The following is a 22,010-nucleotide window of genomic DNA, read 5'->3' on the forward strand; positions in this document are numbered from 1 at the left end:
AAACTGAGGTACATAGTGGTTACTTGATTTTCCCATGATCCCACAGTTTCACGGATGCTGAGAAAGGAACCCAAGCCCACTATCTACTGACCTGCAGTTGAGTGCAGATCATCTTCCTGGTCCTGTATTCTTGCTTCTGCAAAACAGTCCCTACAAAATATGTTGAGGTGAATCTCAACTCAGTGTTTAAAAAGGGAGGGGGAAAGATAAGTATATTTGAATCTGGAGCAGTTTGAATAAAATTTACTAAAAATTTAGTTTCTTATTTGAGTTAGCCACATGTCACATACCCAGTAGCCACATGCAGTGAGTGGCTACCATATTGTTTTGTGCAGATATGGATCATTTCCTTAGTGACATTGAGTTGGACAGTACTGATACAGGATATTCCAAGGAACAAAAAGTGTTAGAGTAATCTGAATATTGATAACTACCAGAAAGGTTAGCTATCTTTAGGGAATTTTTTCCAAGACCATCCATCTTGGGTATGATTTTTGGTTTAGTATATATACTAAAGGTGGCACTCTATGTCATTTTTCAGCATTAACATAGTTATTTAAGGCCACTTGGCATTTCTCAGCCATTTTGCAAGTCAGTTGCTCTTGCTTTTGTATAGGAAATATGACATACAAAGTTATCCAAGGACAAGATGAAAGATAAGAGATCTCAATTCTCTTGTTACCATTCTCCAAAAAGAAACCTGCAAATCATTAGGACTTATAAAAGGTTGTTGTCCTGGAATGAATAATAATAATGTGTTGAATCAATTATTATTTTTTAAAATTACATTTCACTTCTTGAGAGGAACCTCAGAAGATTTGCATATCCTCTATTGATCTAGTTCTTTTTACTAGAAAATAGAGTAGGGAAGTAGGTCAGTGCTGTGCTAAAAGCAAAAGTAAGCACGCTCATTTTCCCCAGCATCATCATATTTTCATCTTGGCTCCGAGGCTGATACCAACAATACCCATTGGCTTCGTGCTCTCTGACTCGCAGTCCAGTTCTATATAGCATCTGTCCTAGCAGAGCCTTATAGTTGGCTCCTTGCCGAGGACAGAAGCAGAATTGGTACTCAGGATCTTGTTGCAATTTGTAGAAGAGGTGCCAGCAGAGATGTATGAGTCCGTGTCCACAAGTGGTCACCGAGTTCCTGGGACCCATCCCCCTAGAGAATCTCAGTTCCTGGAATAGTAGGGAAGGGCAATTGGCTTTTAAATCTTCCTCCATCCATGTTCTGCAGTCACTCTTTCTTAAGGGCGTGACATTGGAAAAGGCACAATATCTCTGTGACTCCCAGTTCCTTCTTCCCTAAAATGAAGACAGTTCCAACTGGAGCTGTCGCAATATTGCATGTCAAGTACTTGGCAAAGAGTAGGCTGTCAATAAGTATTACTTGAATTTCAATCTATATTTCTGCACCGTAAAATGCACTATCCTGGATAAGGATGGCTGGGGAGTGATGAGAAGTGAATTGGTATGAATTTTCTAAGCCAATTAGATTCTTTTAAGTAGAGGTTCGACTGAGGGTCTTGTTCAGATTTAGGGTATCTGTTCCCATAATTACTTGTCTATGAAGAATGGCCTCTTTGTGGGCTCTGGCAAGAACTCCCAAAGGTTAACTGTGAAACACATAATTTCTATCTTGCTTAGAAGTTTCTGTACCTTACAGCCCCATGAGGACAAAAGTCAGCCAGTCTCCACTAGAAATGAGCATCAGCCAGGAAATCTGGAGTCCACAGGAGGAGCAGCTTAGGTAGATTTAGAGCAAAATTAACCAGACTGTTGAAATACAGAAAGGATTCAGGGTATGAGATTTAGTAACAATGGGATAGTCAGTGGGATGTGACTACCAGTTCCAAGGACAGCTTTTGATGGGGAGGGTGTGGTGGTGGATTTAATTTACTGGACAAGAGTCATGACTGGATTTACTTAAGGCACTGTCCTGCCTTTAGCACTTGGTGTAAATCTTTGGAATGGTTATTTGCCAAAAGGCAGACAGGAAGGAATGTAGATTTGGATGGGAGATGCTCATGAGTCTAATTCTGTGGGAGTAGAGAGGAAGGGGACTTGAGGAGATAAGAGACAGTTTTGTGTGCTGATTGAGTAAACCAGAGTTTTAAAGTAGCCTTAAAGGACTCTTAAATTTGACACTTTTTAACCATCTTTCCCATAGGAAGAAAAAAGGCACATGGGCCTGTTAGCGCTACCTCTTATTCAGCAATGATTCCAGGGACCTGGTAGGACTTGCTTTTGGCTTAGACTTCCCATGGATTTGCCATGAGCTGTTTACTCTCAACACAAGCCAGACAGAATATTTTGCCACATGGTGGATTAGAAATGTTTTGCTCTTCGGGGCCCAGTGGACATAGGTTTGAATTCTAGTTCTTCAATTTATAAGCTAGTGATTTTAGGAGAGGAACTTATTTCTTAGATATTGGCAACTAAAAAATATACTTTCTCAAAGGGTGGCTAGAAGGATTAAAAACATCAAGCACCTGGCACCATATTTGGTACATAAAAGATACCTATTATTGTTATTTACAACATGAATGATGCTTGGATCAACATAATGAAAATTTAGGATCAAAAAGTAAACTTGTCACTCATTTCAAGTGCATCTACAAATGCCAAGAAGGAACGTACAGTAGAAATAAGTGGTATTTATAAAGCACTGATTCTGTGCCATGTTCTGTGACTCTGTGAGATGGAGTCTGTTGTTCCATATTGTAGATGAAGGGTCTAAGGCCCAGAGTAGCACAGTTAGGAAGTGGTAGTGCCCGCAATCAGAGGCCATGCCCTTAGCCACTGCCTCAGGACGATAAGAAGTTTCCAGGCAGCCTTCTGACAGAAATGATAAAATACACACTTACCAACATGAAGACCAGAGTTCGCGTAAGACTTTAGGACCTCTTCTCAGCTTTCCTTCCTTTAAGGGTCTTGACTAAATCTGTGTATTTCGAGAAAATATAAAAGGCCGCCTTTTTGGAGAAGCATCGAGGAATGCTTGCTTTAGAAAACAAAAATTAGATATTGGACAAGAAAACTGCCACCTGACTCCTTCGTTATATTAATTGTGATCCGTACAGACAAGTGCCATTTTCAAACTTCCGGTTTCTGTTAGCTAAGACCTGTGGCATTGCCTTCCTCTTTGCAGCAATAACCACGAGTTCTTCCTGTCCCAGAAATAAGCCTTGCCACACGCTTGGCTTTCAGCATGCTGTGAACACTCCATTCTGTGCTGCATGGGGGCTCTGCCGCCTCCACCCCTCTGCAGTCATGGCTCCACAGGGTTAGAGTGTTTATTGGATTCTCAAAGAGTGATCGGAAAAGAAGTATAGGTGCATAAGAACAAGATAAACGACCTAGCTGCAACATAAACAAGCATCACATTATACCTAAATTGTTGAAAGAAGATTTTGTACTCAATATTTTATTCAGCGGAACATTTTTTTATAACAATAAAGTTGATTAGAGGAAGCTCTGAAATGCTTCAAGTTAGACAGTCTGATTGTTTATCTCCAGGATTAAAAAAAAAGTGATAAAATAGGGGGATAAGAAGTAGAAATTGAAGTCAAGACCTAGGGAAGAGTATTTTGACATCATTTTTTTCTCTCGGTGAAATCCAATTGAGGATTTCTCCTTTCCCTAAGATTTGGGGTTTTTAACCACTAATGTTGCTTTTCTTAAGGGCTCAAGACTAACCTAGATCCACAGCAGATTTAAAGTGCTCTTTTTGGATTATAACCAAATAAGAAACTCTGCTTAAGATCTTTGGGTACCTGCTTACTCTTTCCCTGAGGCTAAGGTGAAATCACACCTGCTATTTGCATGTTAATTGTAGTGTATGTGTTTCCTTTCTGATATTTCTGCTTCTGGGCCAGGGGTAGTCATGGGCCCGCTCTATAGATACAGTGTCCTTCCAGATTGCACCTGTTCACATGTATTGTGTGTTTACAGGCTGAGAGGCTAAACCAAGTGCACAGCTCTGCATTGAGGGCTGCACTTAGCAGAGTCGCTGGCCTAGGGAACTTGTCATGGGGTGGTTGGGACGGCAAAGAAAAGGGTATGTGCTTTTGCTTTGTATTTACTCTAGCTCAAATTGGGTGTGTGTGTGGGGGGGTCCAAGTCAAAAAGGAATGTCTTTATCATATTACACAATGATGGCCAGAATTGCAAGTTTGAAAGGAGTATTCTCCAAATGGAGGCTCAGGAAACAACATGAGGAAGACTGATATGTGCAAGCTTATGGTTTTGTTCTTTGTATCAGCCCCAAATATTTACTGAAGCTTGGAGAAGAAAAGACAGACTTCCTTTTTTTTTTTTTTTTTTTTTTTTCTCCTCCTCTCTCCCAAACGTGTGATTGTTTAGAACTTAAGTGCAACATCTGGAAGTCAGATATACAGAGAGCAATTTATGGAGTGTGAAAGATTTGAAATATTCAGTGTCCTTTAGTGGGAACTCAACTTTCTGGGGCTGCATTTTTTTACCCCCAGCACAATGCCAGCAATTCTGAGATCTCTTTTGCCTCTCTGAATTAAACCCTTTGTGCTTGGGTCCCATAAACAATGTGCTTTTTAAAGGGGAGCCCCCTCCCAGCTCTGGCCCTTTTCTCCAGTGTGGGCAGCCAATCAGCTGCGCAGAGCTGCTTTGCTGGAGCGCTTTCCATTCCGAGCAGCAACAACGTACTAATTTGATGCACACATGGATGCCTCGCGCACTCTGCAAATTCATCACTAGCATCTTGCATTAGTCATCTGACGGACTGCCAAGTGTTTCATTTTCTATCCATGTGACTTTATTATTACCACCTCTCTCCTCTCTTCCAAAAACCTCCAAAAGAGGGCGGGGAGTGGGGGAGAGGGAGAGAAATCCAGCAGAAATCCAGCCCTGCCTTTCTCTCGCAGCCAGTGCTGAGCAGATAACGCTGGCTGCCGGTGCATTGATGGCAGCCTTGCAGATTGAGACCTGCACTTAACTTGCAGCTGCCTCCCAAACCCGCTTCGGAGATGTCCACGCCCTGGGTGACAGGCAGCCAGGCGCTGCCCTGTGCTCCGGCGGCGATGCTGAACAGCAGCACGCAGTGAAAGCCCCGTGCCGCTGCCGAGGAGCAACCTAATGGTGCCTCTGCTTTGTTTTAGTTCATCAAATTGCTACGACTCATTAGGCACTTTCCTCGTGCTCCTCTCCCTCCTCCTTCCGCCTCCCCACCCCCCACCCCTACTATTTTTTTCTTCCTGTCCCTCACCCTGCAGCCCTAACTCTGGCTCCCGGTTCCGTTTTTGACAGTAACGGCACAGCCAACAAGATGAACGGAGCTTTGGATCACTCAGACCAACCAGACCCAGATGCCATTAAGATGTTTGTCGGACAGATCCCCCGGTCGTGGTCGGAAAAGGAGCTGAAAGAACTTTTTGAGCCTTATGGAGCCGTCTACCAGATCAACGTCCTCCGGGACCGGAGTCAGAACCCTCCCCAGAGTAAAGGTACAGACCGCACGGGGCTCCGGGGCAGGGGTCGCCCAGGTGCCCAGATGGGCGTCGTGGGTGTTGCGGGCATCGCTGGGCGGGCCACGGCTACCCAGAGCCCTCAGCCTGCAGGAGGGAGGGCGGGCTGGGAGCAGCTGGTGCTGGCAGCCCTTGTGCTCCGGCTGCTCCTCCCGGCTCCTCCCCCCACTCCCGCCCTCCCGCTGGGACAGGTGGGATGCGGGAGGGAGGGCAGCAACGCAGCCAGCGCGTCTCTGCCGGGTACCTGATTGCTCCCTTGAGGTCACTTTCGAGGCAGCACGGCCCCTCTTGGGCGGGGTAGCTGCTTCTCTAAGGACTCGTGTTTCTCAGCCTTGTCTTTCAGGAGCTAACTCTTTCTGTGGCTACCTTTCCGTGATTTCGGGTGTAATTACAATTGCATTTCACTTTCCCAGAGCCCGTGGGGACCTTGAAATGCCTTGTAAACGGTTAGAGTGACGCCCTGGCGCAGGGAAGAAAGGGTTCACTTTTAGGAGGGACATCCATGCTTTGGGGCTTAGGTGGGGATCGTTAAGTGTGCCTTTTGGAACCAGGGAGTAGCCCCTAGTGGCTTAAGATAGTTAGCACACCTTCTACAGTGCTTGAGGTTTACGCCCTTATCAGTAGTAGGATTAAAGTGTACAATCTGGTGGTTGTTGCTGCCTCCATTTTAAGATAATGGTGATGGCATGGAGGTTGCAGATATTAAAATAGAGGCCAGAAGCCACTGTAGCAGGTTGATGCTTCTGTGTATTCAGGTCCTACTTTGTAAGCTCTGCGCAAGCTGAATTTAAAACATCTCTGCTGCTGCCACTTGGTCTCTGCCGCTGTTTAACCTTCTTCCTTCCTAATTTTGTTCTTTCCCTGTTGTTGATCTCTCAGCCTCTCCTCCTAGGGCTTCTCTGCCATGTAGATCTCACGGTTTGTTCTCTGTGCTTTGGTACCTCTGTCCAGCTGTTGTTTTATTTTTCTGTTGCACCTCAGAAGAGAAATCTCATTGCTTAGCTTGTATATATACTTTAGTTGGGCACGTGAATATTGGAAGATACTTTTCTCTGCGCTCTTTCCTTATTGGCAAGGTGAAAGGAGAAGAGTAAGTAATCTTTAAGACTCATTCTTTGAGAAATAATGGGACATCTCTTGTTCTCAATAGTTCCCTAGGTTTATCGGGGCTTTGGGGAGCTTTATAAGGAGTTTAAAAGTCCCTAGCCAATACTTTTGTAAAGGTGAGCAGACTGGCCTCAAGATTATGTTCATAAGACTCTAGTTTTCTATCTCAAAACATATAATGCCAAAGTTGTTTTTTAAAAAGACCATGGTAGGGCCGGGGATATAGTTCAGTGGTAGAGTACTTGGCTCGCAAGGTTGAGACCCTGGGATCAAATTCCCAGTATCAAAGGGTGGTTGGGGTAGTGGGGGAGACCGTGGACTTTTGTCACCACAAACTTCTAACTTCATGGACTGTAATTTGAAAAGTAGAAAATCAGATATCTAAAAATCAATACAAATAAAAACCTCATAAATTAGAATAACAATGAACACTTTCAGTGAATCTATTCTGAAAGAATCTACCTGTTTCCCAAATGGAGAAAATAGTTTATTTTAATACTTTCATAATATCCTACTGAGGAGAGAGGGTGTAATGTACAAGGATAGAGCCAGGGAGTCCCCAAATAAGGGCCCTCCACCATCTAGAATAGCACCCAAAGGAAACTAGGCCAGAAGAGCGGCCACGGCTCGTCCTTGACTAAGAAAACGTGACTCTGAATTTTGGTTTATCAGCAATTTTCGAAACGACCTTTTAAAAAATAATCAGCTCGTTTATTGTTGACAATGCCTGGTTACTTGCTTTTTAGCTTTCTGATGCACAAGTCTTACCTTGGCCCGAACAACCTTTTTTGTAGTTGGGGGAATACTTGTGTGTGGTCTAGTTCTTCTGCCGTTTTGCCCCTTTTCCCTGGCTGTTCCTCTAAGCAACGCTTCCCTCAGCCTGTGTTTAGAATGTATTTTTGGTTAACTTCCACTCACCAGGTCTTTAACTGATTTCATGGACAGTTTGTATAAGTCCAGGGTCTTGCAGAGGAAGGGAAACCTGATGAGGGAACTAACTTCGGTGAGCACATGCTATGTATGTATCAGGCCCTCTGTTTGGAGCTTCTCACATACACTGCCACACAGGTTTTACTGAAATTCTGAGCACAGGTGAGCTTCCTTATATCCAAGGAGCATGAGGCTCAAAAACTTTAAGAAATGTAGCCCGGTTTCCTCATCTAGTTAGGACTGGAATGGAGATTTGGAACACAGTCCATCGATCTTCACAGACAGCACCATTTTTCCTAGCAGCGGGGTCTATTTCAGGGCTTGGGTCAGAGGCCTCTTTACCTAAGGGTTCCCCAGATGAATGGAAGGAATTTCACCTTCTCAGAGTGGGGTTGATTTCATTTCTGTCTTTGTGTTTAGTTTTTGTACTCATGGGTTTGGATTGTATATCACTCCAATTCAGGGTATCCTGGGATAGAAGCTACAGATGAAGTCATTCAGATCTTACCTTTGGAAATACAGGTCAATTCCCATTACTGTGAACTCCAAGTCTCACATCAAATATTGCTTGAAATACGTGGGCTGTCAGCCAAAGCTTGAAAGGGTTTTTGTTATACAGACATCTCTGTTGTAAAGGTATTTGTTGCGATGGGATTTGGGAAGTATAATGACATTCCTCTCAGAGGATTACAGCCCTTAGCCGCTTACGTAGAGACAGCTACCACTTTCTTTCCATCAATACCTATGTGTCCATATATTATTTTGCCTGTTCATATGTAAAATAGGATGCTAAATTTACATTGATTTTGACTCTGTCAGCATGGTACAATTATCATGTTTTCACAGGGCTGATGTCAGAGCTTCAGAAACTAGAATTACTGGAGGCTGTGTCTAAATGTGGTTTAAATTATCTAAGTAAGACTTTTTGGAGTGGCCTTGATTCATTGCCTTACTGACCTTGAGTAAGGAAAGAGACAAGTGAGGCAGTTATTTAATCCAGGTGAATCAGATCTTTTGCATTTGATATTCTGTTTAATCTGCAGGCACACAAACCTGGTCCTGTTTTCATCCTTTAAGAGGTAGAGTCGAAGCTATTTCTTCTCCCAGTAGATGTTTGTATTGACCCAGCAGGCTCAGCAGCTCGGGGAACTAGGCTAAGTAAATTGCTCCACCTGTTAGGACTTAGAGGGAACATATTCAGTGGTTCTCTGGGTAAGAACATGGCTTTTGAAATCAGACAAGCTTTAGAGTTGGGTTAAGTCAAGTTCTGGCTCTGTTACTTTCTTGGTGTCATCCTCGGGCACTTTGCTTAATCACATCCGAAGGTGGGAACAGTCTTCATGGGGCTGTTGGGGTGATGTAATTATGTGTTTTGCACAGAGCTGGAATTTGGTAGAAGCTTGTCGAGGTGGACATTATTGTGATAGTTGTTTTCCTTATCATCCCTGTCTCCAGGAACTTACAATCCAGTAAGAATAATAAGCTAAGTTATAATTGCAATATAAAAGAATACGAAGTAAGAAACAAAGAGATGGGCATACTGAAACCATGGAAGTTCAAAGAACAAATAATTTGCAGCTTGCAGGAGATAGGAAAGATGGCATCTTTACCAAATCTTGGTAGTGAGATTTTGATGAGTGAAGACCATGTGGAACATTACAAGTGGATGAACTGGCCTGACTCGGGCAGCAGGGGAGAAGGATCAGGGTGTATTGTGGGACCTGTGAATGCTGCCAGAGTTCAGAAGAGATGTGATATGCATGGAACGAAATGGAAGAAGAGAAAATAAGGATGCCTGTAATTTATAGACTTGGGCTAGTTCTTAGATCTTCATTCTCAGGATGAAAAATCTGAAATTTTTTGGTGAGACCATCAAGGATCTAGAAAGCATACTTTAGCATAACACTGGCTGCAGGACCGGTGCACCATGTTGACTTGCGTTGAGAGAAGGATGCTGTCTGTCAGGGATATGCAAAGGGAGGCCACGTGAAATAGACCTAACAGTGCATGGAGAGCGATTTAATAACGTAAGTTGGGGTGATGGTAACTAGGTTTTGGCTTCACTGGAAGTAGTAAGGAAGCAGTTAGCAGAAGAAATAAGGAAGCAGTCAGCAACCATAGGAACAAAAAGGAGAAATACTAAGTTCAGTTTGGATCTTGCTGAGTCTGAGGTGGCACAGAATTGTCAAGGAGGAGGCAGGCCAAGAAAAACCATTGGATTTGGTAGTTGGGAGGACTTTTGAGAGCATTTCAGAAGAAGGGTGGAGGTTAGGGAGGAGGAAAGGAAATGAACCAGTGGGGTCGGGGGCTGAGCGCGAACTACCTTTTCTCGGCCTGGTCTTGAAAGAAGAAAACTTAGGGGCGCTGCTATTGTTTGTGCAAATGATAAAAATACGATAAAAGAAGGCCAAAAAGGGGATCTTTTGAAGAGAGCCAAGAAAGGGTGGAAGGGTACAGGTAGGAGTGTAGAAGGTTGCTTAATTTGACACAGTGGGGCAGTTAAGAGGAAGCCACCGCACAGAAAATTTCAGTATACTGAAGGGAAATAGGTGACAGTGGATACAGATGCATTCCATCCTCATGGTCAAGAGTAAATATTTGAGAAATTGGGTGGAGTTCTAGCCTTGAGAAGAGTAGGAAAGGCTTAAAAGGACTGCTTTGGAAAATTCAGTGGGGAAAAGAGCAGCAGAACTATTGAAGAGCAGGAAAGGCCCAGGCCCACTGAGATGGAGTCGATCCAGAGTGGGCCCTGTTGGTTGTGGTTCAGGACAGCCTGTCTGTGGCTGAGCAGAGAATGGAGTCCTAGGGAGCCCAGAGATGCAGGGGGTTGAAGCAGCTGAGGTAGAAGATTAGGAAAGCAAACAAATACCTATTCCCTCCCTCCGAGGTCTGAAGTAGAGAAGCCAGTAAAGACAAAGCTTGCTCCCTAATCTGGGAGAAGAAAGAGCCGAAGGCTTGGAAATTGAGTTATGATGGAAGAAGTGGCAGAGACGGAGACGTACTCAAAGGAGACCAGACTTGGACCTATAAATGGTAGATGAATTAGGAGCCTTGGATCATCACTCTCTTCATATTTTAGTAAATCAGAACGATAATCCAGGGTCCTGAGCCTCTGGAGCGGGATGCATGTTCTATATTGAAGGCTGCTTATATTTTTCTGAACTTAAATGGTTAGCTGTTGTTATTTCTGATCTTACAGGAACAAAAACCAAGTGACTAGATTCAAGCCATGTAACCTTTGAGACTGTGATACCTCGGCCCTCATCCACCTTGTTGATCACATTTTACCATCTCTTTTTTGGTAACTTCTCAGCCAGCAGAGAAGCAGAAGAGGGAAGTGGCTTGCGTTGACTGTCCCTGTGTACCACAGGCCCAAAGAACAAAACTTCCTTTTTTCTTGAAATGTGTCGGGAGGTCAGGTCATAACTGCTGTGCAGCTGCAGCCAGGCAGTGCTTACAGCCCAAGAGCTTTCTGGGTGGAACAAAAATTAAATTCACGTCTCCTTTGGGAAGGGTTATTACCTTTAAATTTCAGAAGAGCCGCTTGGGTGACGCTTGTGACACTAATAACACTTTCATTTTCTTGTTGGTCAGACTGCAGCTCGGGTGACCCAGGGGACTGGCCCCATTAGAAATGGCGAGTCATTTCTTTCCATCTCGCAGGCTTGACTTCAGTCTTCAAGAATTCATTAATAAAAATCTAACTTTGTCCTAATCTCTCCCTAGTTTAGTACAATGGAAAAATTTCTTGAGAATGAGCCGGGCTGGCTGGAGAAGGAACAGGGAGAAGGGGAGAGCAAAAGGAGAGAGGCCTGTGACGCCTAACCTTATTGAATTCAGAGTTTGGCAGAGAGATAGAAGTCATGTCTCGATCCAGAAGGTTCCCCTGTGCTATGGTAGGATGAGGATGGACCCTGGAGTCAGGAGACTCATGACTGGTACCACGACTGCAAGCTAGTTTGAGAAGGAGACACAACTTCTTTCCTTACAACAAATAATACCTCCCCCACAGAGCTGCTTTACATATTCAGTAAGAGAACAATGTGCACACTGCCAGTACAGTCTAAAGAGAGTTGGTAATCTTATAAGCTCTATTCTTCTTAAAAATGTTAAAGGTTTGTAAAGAACACCCCTGGCCTTTATATGCAGGGAATGCTGTGGGAGTAGCGAGGTTCATTTCCACGCTTCATGCCTTTCCTTTCTTCCTGAAACCTCTGTCAGAAACTTCACTCAAGTAATAAAAGTGGGCTTGAAGTCCGTTGACTTGAGCAATGTCATATCAAAATCAGTTATGGAGAAAGAATTTAAAATGCAGGAAGATGAGCCCATGCTATATTTGAATGCATGCGAATAAAGTAGGGGATAGGATTTCTGTCCTACATTTCTAAAAAGGCAGGGTTGCTGCCCTAGATTTTCTGGGACAGCCCCAGTTTGGATAGTGCTGCCTCAGTGGCCCACAGGAAGGATGCTTTCTTTCTCAGTTAATTTCATGCTAACAAACCTGTGTTACTTACTGTGACATCCTTTTGTTGAACAACCACGGACCCGCAGGACAAACACAAAATGTAGTCAGAATCGATACGTTCATGGGGGCCGGGACCCTCATGTCCTCATGAAATACAGATTTGCTAGTTGCGTCATACGGTCATGTTCGGAGACTTAACAATTCTTCTTTTTGAAATGGAGTTTTTAATCATTTTGACTTGCACAGATATCACCCACTGAACAACTGGGATACAGAAAGGAAAAAGGTTAAAATAACTCCCTTTAAGCTCTGACAAGAAGGGATCCCTTTCATTGCCCTATATTCTGGCCACGGGTGACTGGGCTGTGTCTGTCCAGCATAGTGCTGAATTGCTGTTACTTCTTTCAAAGGGCAGCTTCTACCCTGGCAGATAATATTTATCTTGGGTACATTTTGATCTTTATATCTCAGGAGAAAAAAGGGAGAAGAAAGGAAACGGGGGAGGGGGGGAGACAGGACACAGAGAGCCAATATCAAAGTCAGTATCAAAGAAGACGAGAAATTACTCGAGACTGCTTCTGGCCACCCTGTTTTCTTCTGCTCCTCTGGAACATTGAGACTTCAGCTGGCCCCAGTCGTCTAGTCCCTGGTAGATGTGCATTTCTGAAATTTAAGTTTTAGGATCACCAAGGAAACAGGCTCTGGGCAGGAGAGCAGATGTGTTTGGGTGGACACTGGGCCGGAGGAGAGAACCTCGGGCGTGGTGGCCTTCTGTCCATTTGAATGCCTGCAACACATTCTGGGTGGATGGGAAAGCGAAGGCCAGCTGACCTCAGGGTTGGCCTTCAATACGTCAATTGTTCGCCGGCCTGGAGACCTCATTCGCCTTTGCTCTTGTGCCCCTGGGGTTTCTCCACATGAGAGATGCTCTTCCATCATGCACGCCTTTGTACCACCACGGGTGACCATCCTGCAGGGCGTCATGAAGCCAGTCCTCCCTAGTCAGAGAGAGGTGCCCTGACCAGGTGACGCTCTTGGGACTCTGCAAGGCCTATGCCTTTCAATGTCACTTTTCACCCCACAGACCCCAGAGGATTTGGCAATCAGGTTGAAAGATGTACTTTCTTCCTTCTTCAGTCTTGACTTCTGATAAAAGTTTAACGTTAGCCTTAGTTGGGCCAGGGTGTCCATCACACAGTGACAGGGTGCTTCCCTCGCACATGTGAAGGCCTGGATTCTGTTCCCAGCACTGCAGAAATCAATAAATTAATAAATTAATTTATTACAACTGTGGCTATTAATACAACTGTGGCTATTTTAAAAGGGTTCAGAATGCTAGCATTAAGAAATAATTTCATGGCATGTCTTTGAAAGACATTGATTATCTTCATTCCAACCAAGGTGGAACATAAAATGCTATTAATACAATACCACCACTTTTTGTATCTTACCTTAGTAGATTCTTAAAAGACTAAATTTTCATCCTTTGACATATGCTCCCAGATACAAAATTTAGGCCTGGGGTCTCAAGCTCTTTGTTCTTCCTCCTAATTTTATTGATCCTGAGATGAGATATTCTCATGCCTGATCTCTAATATTGCCTGGCTTGAAACTTTGATAAGAATAATTCTCTCTCACTAGTGGTGAGGGTGTGCCACTGTGATTAAACACTCTGGTCCTCACACCCTTTGGAAACCAAGAGGAGATGAAAAGATAATTGGCAACATGAGAAAACAATAGAAACCAAGCTAAAATATTAGCTTTTATAATAAAATTAGGTTTTCTGGAGGATGGGAAGTTGACTTTCAGGACAGTTGATCAAGAGAACAGAAAATGTTCCAACCCATACTGTGAAATTTAGTAGAGAGCAATTATACAGCAGGTATCTCAGTAACCTGTTAGGGAGAGCAGTAGAGAAAGAGCGAGAGTAAATCGGCTTATTAAAGAATCCGGGTCTTCCAGTGTCTGAGGATATTTTCAGATCAGCCTTGATGAGCACGTGCTATGGAGAAAGGAACACAAAAGAAAGGTGTACGTGGCTGATGGATCGTGACACTTTGGATCTCTCAAGACCTTTTTTCGCCAAGTGGTATAGACAGATGTGCTGGTCACAAAAGAAGCACATTTTGCTATAAATAGAAAAGGGAGCTAGTCGGCTGAATGGGGGCAGATTGTAATGGTAAGTCTAGTGGTTTAGGGTGGACGGGATGGCAATTGAAACACCACAGGAACTGGTATTTAGGATCAATACTTTTTCACTCTCTATGTAAATGACTGAAGAGACATGTCCCTAATCCAGCATCCACATTCTGGCATTAATTCAAATTGGAGAAACCCATAAAATGTACTCCAGACGACGATCAATTTGAAGGATAAAGGAGCATAATTTCTCTATTCCCATTAGAGGATCATAAATTGGAATTAGAGAAAAGAACGAAAGGATCGAAAGGGAATATCCACTCATTACATTCTTGAACTGACCAAGAATCTTATCGTTATAAAATATTTTGAGGGGGAAAAATATTTTGAGGTACCTTAGGCCCTAGGTTTACAGAGCACAAATTGCGCAGCCTCACCTGCATAAAGGTCAAGGTCGGTCTCCTGACAGCAGCCTCCAGCGTCTCCACCTCGGTTCACAGTGTCCCACCAGCAAAGTTGAGGGATGACTGCGGTTTTGTTGTCTTCTCCTTCCCTTTTAGTTGGAGGTGAAAGGATAAAATGCTTCCCTAACTATTGTCATTTAATAGAAATTGCATCACAGACACAGAGAGAGAGAGAGAGAGAGAGAGAGAGAGAGAGAGAGAGGGGAAAACCTTAGGGAGGGCAAGGAGCACGGGAAACCAGGTCTCTTGACAAACTAGTGGTCAGACTGCTCCCCAGTGCTAAACACCACGATACCAGAGCCCAAGAGCTAAAGGAGAAGTAATTCACTGCTTTTCACAAAGAGCTTTTTAGCTCCTATCTAGGCCACTTTGCCCAAAATTCAGAAGCACGATTGAAGATATATCAAGGAGATGGAAGAGTTCCAAAGGAGAGCAGCATGAGTCACAGAGGTCTAGGAAGGTGAACCCATGTGGAAAGGTCTCGGAGGTTAACTTAAAAGGCCTGACAGCATCGAGTCAGAAGAATGAAGGGGAGAAAGACTGTGGCAGGACATGAAAAGGAGGGATTGTGCTCGCAGAGAGAGCAGAGAACATGATTGAAGTTTTGAAGATGCTAAAGTGCACAGCGAGGCTATATATAGATAAGCTCTTCCAATTAATGCTAAACCCTGGGATTCTGCTGCTTATACTTAAAATGTTGGAGCTGCAGGTAAAGTGTGGAGTTTGAGCCAAACTTTTGCACAGAGGAAGTGGTGAACTTGGAGCACAGGAGGAAAGTTAAGGAAATGGTGGGAGCAGCCAACTTAGCAGTTCCCAGGAGTGGACTCTGGCCAGCTCTCTAAAGCACAACTCCTTCTTAACAGTGCCCTGGAGGTTAGGGTAGCCTTGAAATCCCTGGGTCCCATTTAATGTTGAATTTTATATAGGCTGGAAAAATAAAAGCTGTGTTCTAAGAAGTTAACAAGGTGTTTACCAAGTATGAGTCATGTGACATCAAACATTTAATAGTACCTACTGTGTGCAAGGTATTGTACTTAGTGCTGCCAATATAAAGATGAATAGGCCATGTTCTGTACCCTGAAAGTGGAGAGAATATTTGAGGTATTTAAAGACAGGACTCCCTTCAAGTTCTTTTGACATGTAGGGCCAACTTTGAGCTAACAGTGTTCATAGTGTGTGTGCAGGTACCCGCCCCTGTGTTTTCTCTTCTGGAGAATGTACTCTAGAGAGCAGGAGAGGCTGTGCTATTCATGTAGCACAGATAGAGTGAGAAGTAAGGGGAGTCAAGGTCAAGTCAGAGTACAAGTCTTAACACTTTCTTTTTTGGTACTGGGAATTTAACCCAGGGTCACTCAGCCACTGAGCTGCATCCGCAGCCCTTTTTTATATTTTATTTTGAGACAGGGTCTCACTAAGTTGTTTAGGGCCTCACTAAGTTGCTGAGGCTGGTTTTGAACTTGTGATCCTCCTGCCTCAGCCTCCCAGGTCGTAGGATTGCAAGCATACGCCACTGAGCCTGGCATGCTTTTTAGTCACATGCTCATATGTCCCCTTTCCTCTTTCTTTTCATTTTTAGATTTCTTTCTTCTTTCCCCCCTATGGAGGGAGTTTAGGGCAAACACCAGCTAAATGTTTTACTAATGAGCCTTTCTGGGGGTTTTCCAATAAAATACAGGGATGTGAAGTTGGTGGCCCTCCTATTAACATAATAGGCATCTGCAACACACAAGCTAGCCTTCAAAACCCTTTTTCCTTGTAACTTATTTGGTGCAGGGTTTTGAGGAAGAACTGCCAGCCCCTGCCTATGGTTGTACATCCATTACACTAGAGTTATTGGTGGCCTCAACTGTCATGGAAAGCAAATTATGTGTGTGTATAAAACTCACGTGTTTCAAATTCTGTGATAACATGAGTTGGTTTATTTCTCTGAATGCTCTTTTTTTCCAAATGAATCTGATATTGCCTACATGGTAGACTTCTGAGGAATAAATAATTTATAAAATGTTGAATGTAAATTGCCCAATGCAGTAGTTGAAGAAAATAATGATGAAGAAATAGCAACAGCAGTAATGGTGTCTCATTTTGTAAGCTCTATGTATTTGGAAAGGTTTATTATCCTAAATTTTTGTGCAGCAAAACCTTATAATGCTTCTTTTTCAACTAAGTTGCTAGAAAATATCACACGCAATTTAAATAAGCATCATAGTGAGAAAGGAAAGGCTGTGGTAGAATAAGTGTGGGGGGGGAGCAAAGATAAGCCACAGTCCCTGGGGAAAGAATATAAAACCTGGCAAAGCAAAATTTCGTAACTCAGAGTCAGAGACTCTAGAGGGCTGCCAATAGATTCCACAAATCTCAATCGTAGTGTTCCTGGCCTTGAAGACAACGGAGTCCTTCAAAATAATTACAAGTCCAATTATCTTGCTTTGGCCCAGGTCTCCATGGACATTCTGTAGCAACTGTAGGACTGTCAGACTGGGTGCTCGACTATACCTTAATAGCGTATTATACCTTCTGTTTGGAGATTTTTCAGGTTCTGATGTGTCATTGACATGCAGACTTTACTGTGTGGTTTATTCAAAGTTGACATTGCACTCAAACTACTCTCAATGAGATGGTGCTTTCGAGTTAATTTTCAGGGTCGGTGGAAGCTCCTCCTTCACTTTTATGCTGCCTCTCTTTGCTGGCTACATCCAGTTTTGAAGATGGTGGGCTAGAATGAGAGTAGTCTTGTGTGGTAAGGAGGACAGGAAGTTTGCTGACTTGAATGGCAGGAGCCCTTAGGCTGAGCTGAGCTAAGAGGGCAGTTATTTGCCCACCCTTTACGCCCTACCCAGAATTGTCACTCATTTCAGAAGCCTGTATAGGATAGCTCATTTCAGAGGGAAGTATTAAGATAATTATTAGGATAGTCACAGCCTTGAAAAGGAAGTAGACATGTTAACAGCTTTCATACACAAGTACCTCTTAAAAAAAAGAAGATATCACCGAGGCATCCCTTATGTTCTCTTCAGTGAAAAAGTCTTATAAGAATGGACATTAATTATGAATAGGTTTTCTTGCCATATTAACATCATTGTTGCAGCATACTAAAAGCAATAAGAGTTTGTCCTTTTCACTTTCCGTGATTCTCAAAGATTGTCTTTCAAACCAGATTACCTTAAGTTGGGTGTTCGTTTTTTGTTTGTGTTTGTGTATGTGAATTAAAAAAAAAAAAAAAGAATATGAAGTTATTAAAAAGAGACTGTGAGCCAGAATGTTTGCATGAGCTGAGAAAAATTGATGGAAAAAACTGCTTAATTTGTGTACTCCCCTGCTGTGCTAGAAATAACACTTTCCTTTGCACCACCATTAGACAGAACGGAGCAGCCTGGTTTCATTGTCTAGATTGAATCAAATACCTCAATGGAGTCAAACAGGAAATCGGGCCTTAGCTTTTTGATCCTTTATAAGATATTCATGATCCATCCAGGTAGTTACATTTTGCAATACAGGATTATTTTGCAGTTTCTCTTCAGGATTCAACAATAACTTGTTCATTTGGGGTGAGAAGGCCAGTTAACACAGGGGAGGGCCTTCCTCTGCCTGTTCTGCCTGAAGTGTTCTCCCTACTGTAAGAAAAGCCCATGAGAGCGTTGTTGGCAGCCAGAGCCCCCATCTGTCCATCCCTGAGTGAAGTCGGCATGTCCTAGCAGTAGTCTTAGAAGACAACCCCTGTGTGGCTCAGTAAGGCCTACCTAGATTTGAAGCTCCTGACTTCTGAGTAGGATCTATAAGACGATGTCTGAAAAGCACTTGGAGGTGTTTTGCAAGGGGTTAGATGGATCCATAAATGTAAAATACAACTCCAAGCATCCGCCATCCTACCTGCCATGTTCCTTGGCCTGATTTCTGTGCAGTTGAGTCAGCAACCTGGCTAGACAGGAAAAGTAAATGTAGTTTCCATGCCCAGCCTCTCTGCCAGCCGAGCTGCTGCATGCAGTGCTCTTTGTAAAGTGGACATCTGTCTAATGGGAACTGGATTGTGACCACCAGTTCATTTTACACAGGCCACCATACAGCTGCCAGATGGTGACAGGTCTTAGCTCTTTTGCAAATTCAATCGAGTTGTCTTCAAGTCTAGAGGTGGAAAACATGGGATCCTTCTACCAAGCCCATGTCCCTGCCACAGAAATGCATCTAAGGACCTTGGCTTTGCTCTAATCTCTGTGAAGGAAGGAAAAGACTTAGGAAAGGTAATGAATAAATTAAAGACATTTTTTAATCGCATCTTTTAGGCTTTCCTCTCCACCTAATTGCACTCTAATCTGTCTTTAGGAGCACAGTTTTTAAGTGGGACATGTCAGGCTTTCATGCCACAGATTAAGTTCCAAGGCAAATAAATTTGTGACAGCTTAAGAGGCGAAAAGAAGAGTCTTTGTCAAATGGCCGAGTTTGATTGTTTAACCTAGACTAATCAGTAGTTGGAGGGCCTGCCACGTGTCTCGGGGATGACTGGAAAGCCGAGGAGATAAGAGAGGACCCGTCGCCCTGTGGCTTTCCCTTCTTCTGCATTAGCTGGAGAGCCACGGGCATGGATGTGGCACCGTCCGTCAGGCTGCCCGAGCAACACAGAATGCGCTGTTGACACACATTCCGTCACATGTTTGCGATGAAAATGCTGCATTTTTAGAACACTTCAAAGTCAGGAAACCGTTAAACCATATCACATCCTCCCTGGCCCTCCAGCCACTTCCCCCCTACCCTCAGGAACATTGCCCCCATTTTATAGAAGAGGAACTTGAGACAAAGATGAAGTGGTACAGTTGAGCAAAGCTTATAATCCCAAGGAAAACTGCTGATCTGGTCTCAAAATCTAATGCATCCTTCAGGATAATTTTTAATGCTTCCACTTCTTTTCCCTAAACCATGTGTATTCCATATGACCTTAGATCTAAGCCCTTACATTGTCTCTGGAGTTCAAAAGACAATTTAGTCTCCCATTTTTCTGTCCTGGCATTCATTCAAATAAAAATAGGCACATATTACTGTACTGTTAAAAAAAAAAAAAATCAAAGCTCCAGGCACCCTTGGAAATCTTTCAGAATTAATGTCACTTATTTTCTTAAGTATCTTTTATGCAGCCAGCTTGTTAGAAGACAATTTTTTTTTTTTTTTTTCTGTATCTCTGAAGTTCTGTGCCTAGCTCGGTGCCTGGTGCAGAGAAGGCACTCAAAATTAACCACAGATTGAATGAAGTAAGCCCTGCCTTTCTGTGATCTCAGCACCAAAAAGTTCACACTTACTTCCAAGAAGCAAAGAAGTGGTTGTGTTCATTCTCTGAACGTATTCGGGTAGCCTCATGTGCAGGTTCCTGAGGAGACAAAGACAAAGTTGTGATTCGGGTCCACAGGGCCCTCAGTCTTTAGAAAATAGGGACAGGTGTATGTGCTGTGAGGATGTGAGGAAAGAGATTCCAACATTCTTCCTGTTTTTTTTTTTTTTTTTTCTTAAAGCTCTCTGACCCAATAAAGGTTAAGAACAGTTACACAATTTCAGTGTGCAAACAGGGAAGGAGCATTAGAGTTGATCAACTTATGTAGCATCTGGCTCAGAGTCCATCATGTTGCCAGGTACATGCTAAAAATCAAGAGTTCACATGGTAAAGCTTAGCTCTCTGCACAGCTCGGATACAGAAACCTTCCCTCTGTCCTCAGGCCCCGTCGTGTCTGTGTCTTTTCAGTACTCCCAAATATGTGGGGCCGAAGGGTTCCTCTTCCATTTTTTTTTTTTTTTTTTGGTAGTCCTGGGGATTGCACCCCAGGTACTCTATCCCTGAATCGCTGAGCTCCATCCCCAACCTTTTGAGACAGGGTCTCTCTAAAGGGCCCAGGCTGGCCTTGAATTTGGGATCCTCCTGCCTCACCTCTGAGTTGCTGGGATAACAGGCGCATGCCCTCACTGGCCTGAAGTATTTCTGATGTGAGCTTCTCTTTATTAGCCTGTGCACAGTTGTCAGGCATTTGTGGCCAGGAAGGGGGGGAGGGGGGGGGGAAATAAGATCAAGAGAGTGAAAAAAAAAAAAAAAGTTTAAATAATTTGTAAAACTCCATGCACATGTGATATTTGGGCGTGTCCTTTTCCTGATTGGGGTTCATCTCCATGCTGTGTTTAGCTGCCTACCAGATAAGATGCTGACTTCCACTTGAACAATGATGGGTCAGCTGGCGCTGGAGCTGGAAGGCGGCGTAGCGGTGGTGACTGAGAACAGGGCTTGGAGAGGCATGTGTGGCCTCCTGTGCCTCCTCCATGGCCTTCTCTTTCTGACCTGGAACAAGTTGCTTGATTTCTCGGGTCTCAGCTTCCTCCTGTGCAAAAACGAATAGGTGGTTACATGGATTAAGTGAGGTCATCTATAGAGAGCTCTGAGAACAGTGTCTGGCCCCCAGTGAGCTGTGATTACACCCCATCTACACCTGATGAGAAAACCCAAGTCTCCCAGCCACACTTCTGGGTATAGCCCTCGTGCAAGATGGGTTGTTCTTGCAGTAAAAGTAGAAGCAGGGACAAGGCTAATAATAGCACAGTACTTGCATGGAGCGTTTGCTTGCTTGCCAGGTTCTGGACTTTGGGCTCAGTATCCATTGTTATATATCCTCACAATAACCCCATGAGATAAATATGATGCCAATTTTATTGAGGAGAAAGCGGAAACTTACAGAACTGACCCATCTAAGAAAGTGGCAGACGTGGAATTTGAGTGTGAGTGTTCGTCTCTGAGCCCTTACTCCTCACCCTGGGTTCTGGTTCTGGTGTGCCTGTAGGATGGAGTGGGGCTTGTCTCTGTGCCCAGGTGGTTGTTAGACTGAAACCGTATTTCACTTCAGGATGCACGCTCTTGATGATGAGTTCACTGCCTTTGAAACCTGTTTTCCTGCCACTTAGTACTATGTGCAACCAGTACGTACACAGTAACGTCTGCTGAACTGTTTTCAATTATGGCCAAATGCCTCTTGGACTTCTGGCACCCTTGCCTGAGTCCTGCCATTTCTGCTCCCCAGAATCAGTCCTGATTGTTTATATCCTGTCTTCTCAAAATCCAGTGCAAATGCCATTTCATTCTTCCTCCTGGATTCCCCATCCGAGTGCATCCCACTCGGTTGAAATTCCTGGGATGTTTTGTGCCCCTCACTGTGCACAATACTGTCTGTGTCATGTTGTGGTCTGTGCACTTGATCAAAGTTAGAGCTTCTTGCAAACAGGGGCTACTTTGGTCCCTAGGTGCACCTGGTAGACCCTCGCAGAACTTAAAACAGCAAGGAACGTTTGTGGATTGAATGAAAGCGAACCACTGAAGAGAAAGGGGTGCTTTCCCCACCAGCTCATTCTGCCCTGCTTTCCTTCATCGTGTGGCATGTTGAA

General features: G+C 43.7%; 1 protein-coding gene across 26 annotated transcripts in view; it reads left to right on the forward strand.

Moving 5' to 3' along the window:
* Nucleotides 1-22,010, forward strand: part of CELF2 (CUGBP Elav-like family member 2) — a 495,873-nt gene that overhangs the window by 329,356 nt on the left and 144,507 nt on the right. For 25 of the 26 annotated variants that reach the window (XM_079106234.1, XM_079106222.1, XM_079106224.1 and 22 more), the window contains one exon: nt 5,287-5,483. In XM_079106234.1, coding sequence (XP_078962360.1) covers nt 5,287-5,483 — 197 coding nt within the window. Of the gene's footprint in view, nt 1-4,145; nt 5,119-5,286; nt 5,484-22,010 lie in introns of those variants that run through there. The other variant, XM_079106214.1, reaches the window with a different exon arrangement.

The sequence above is a fragment of the Sciurus vulgaris genome (genome assembly GCF_902686455.1).
Source record: "Sciurus vulgaris genome assembly, chromosome: 12".
In the NCBI taxonomy this organism is placed as follows: Eukaryota; Metazoa; Chordata; class Mammalia; order Rodentia; family Sciuridae; genus Sciurus; species Sciurus vulgaris.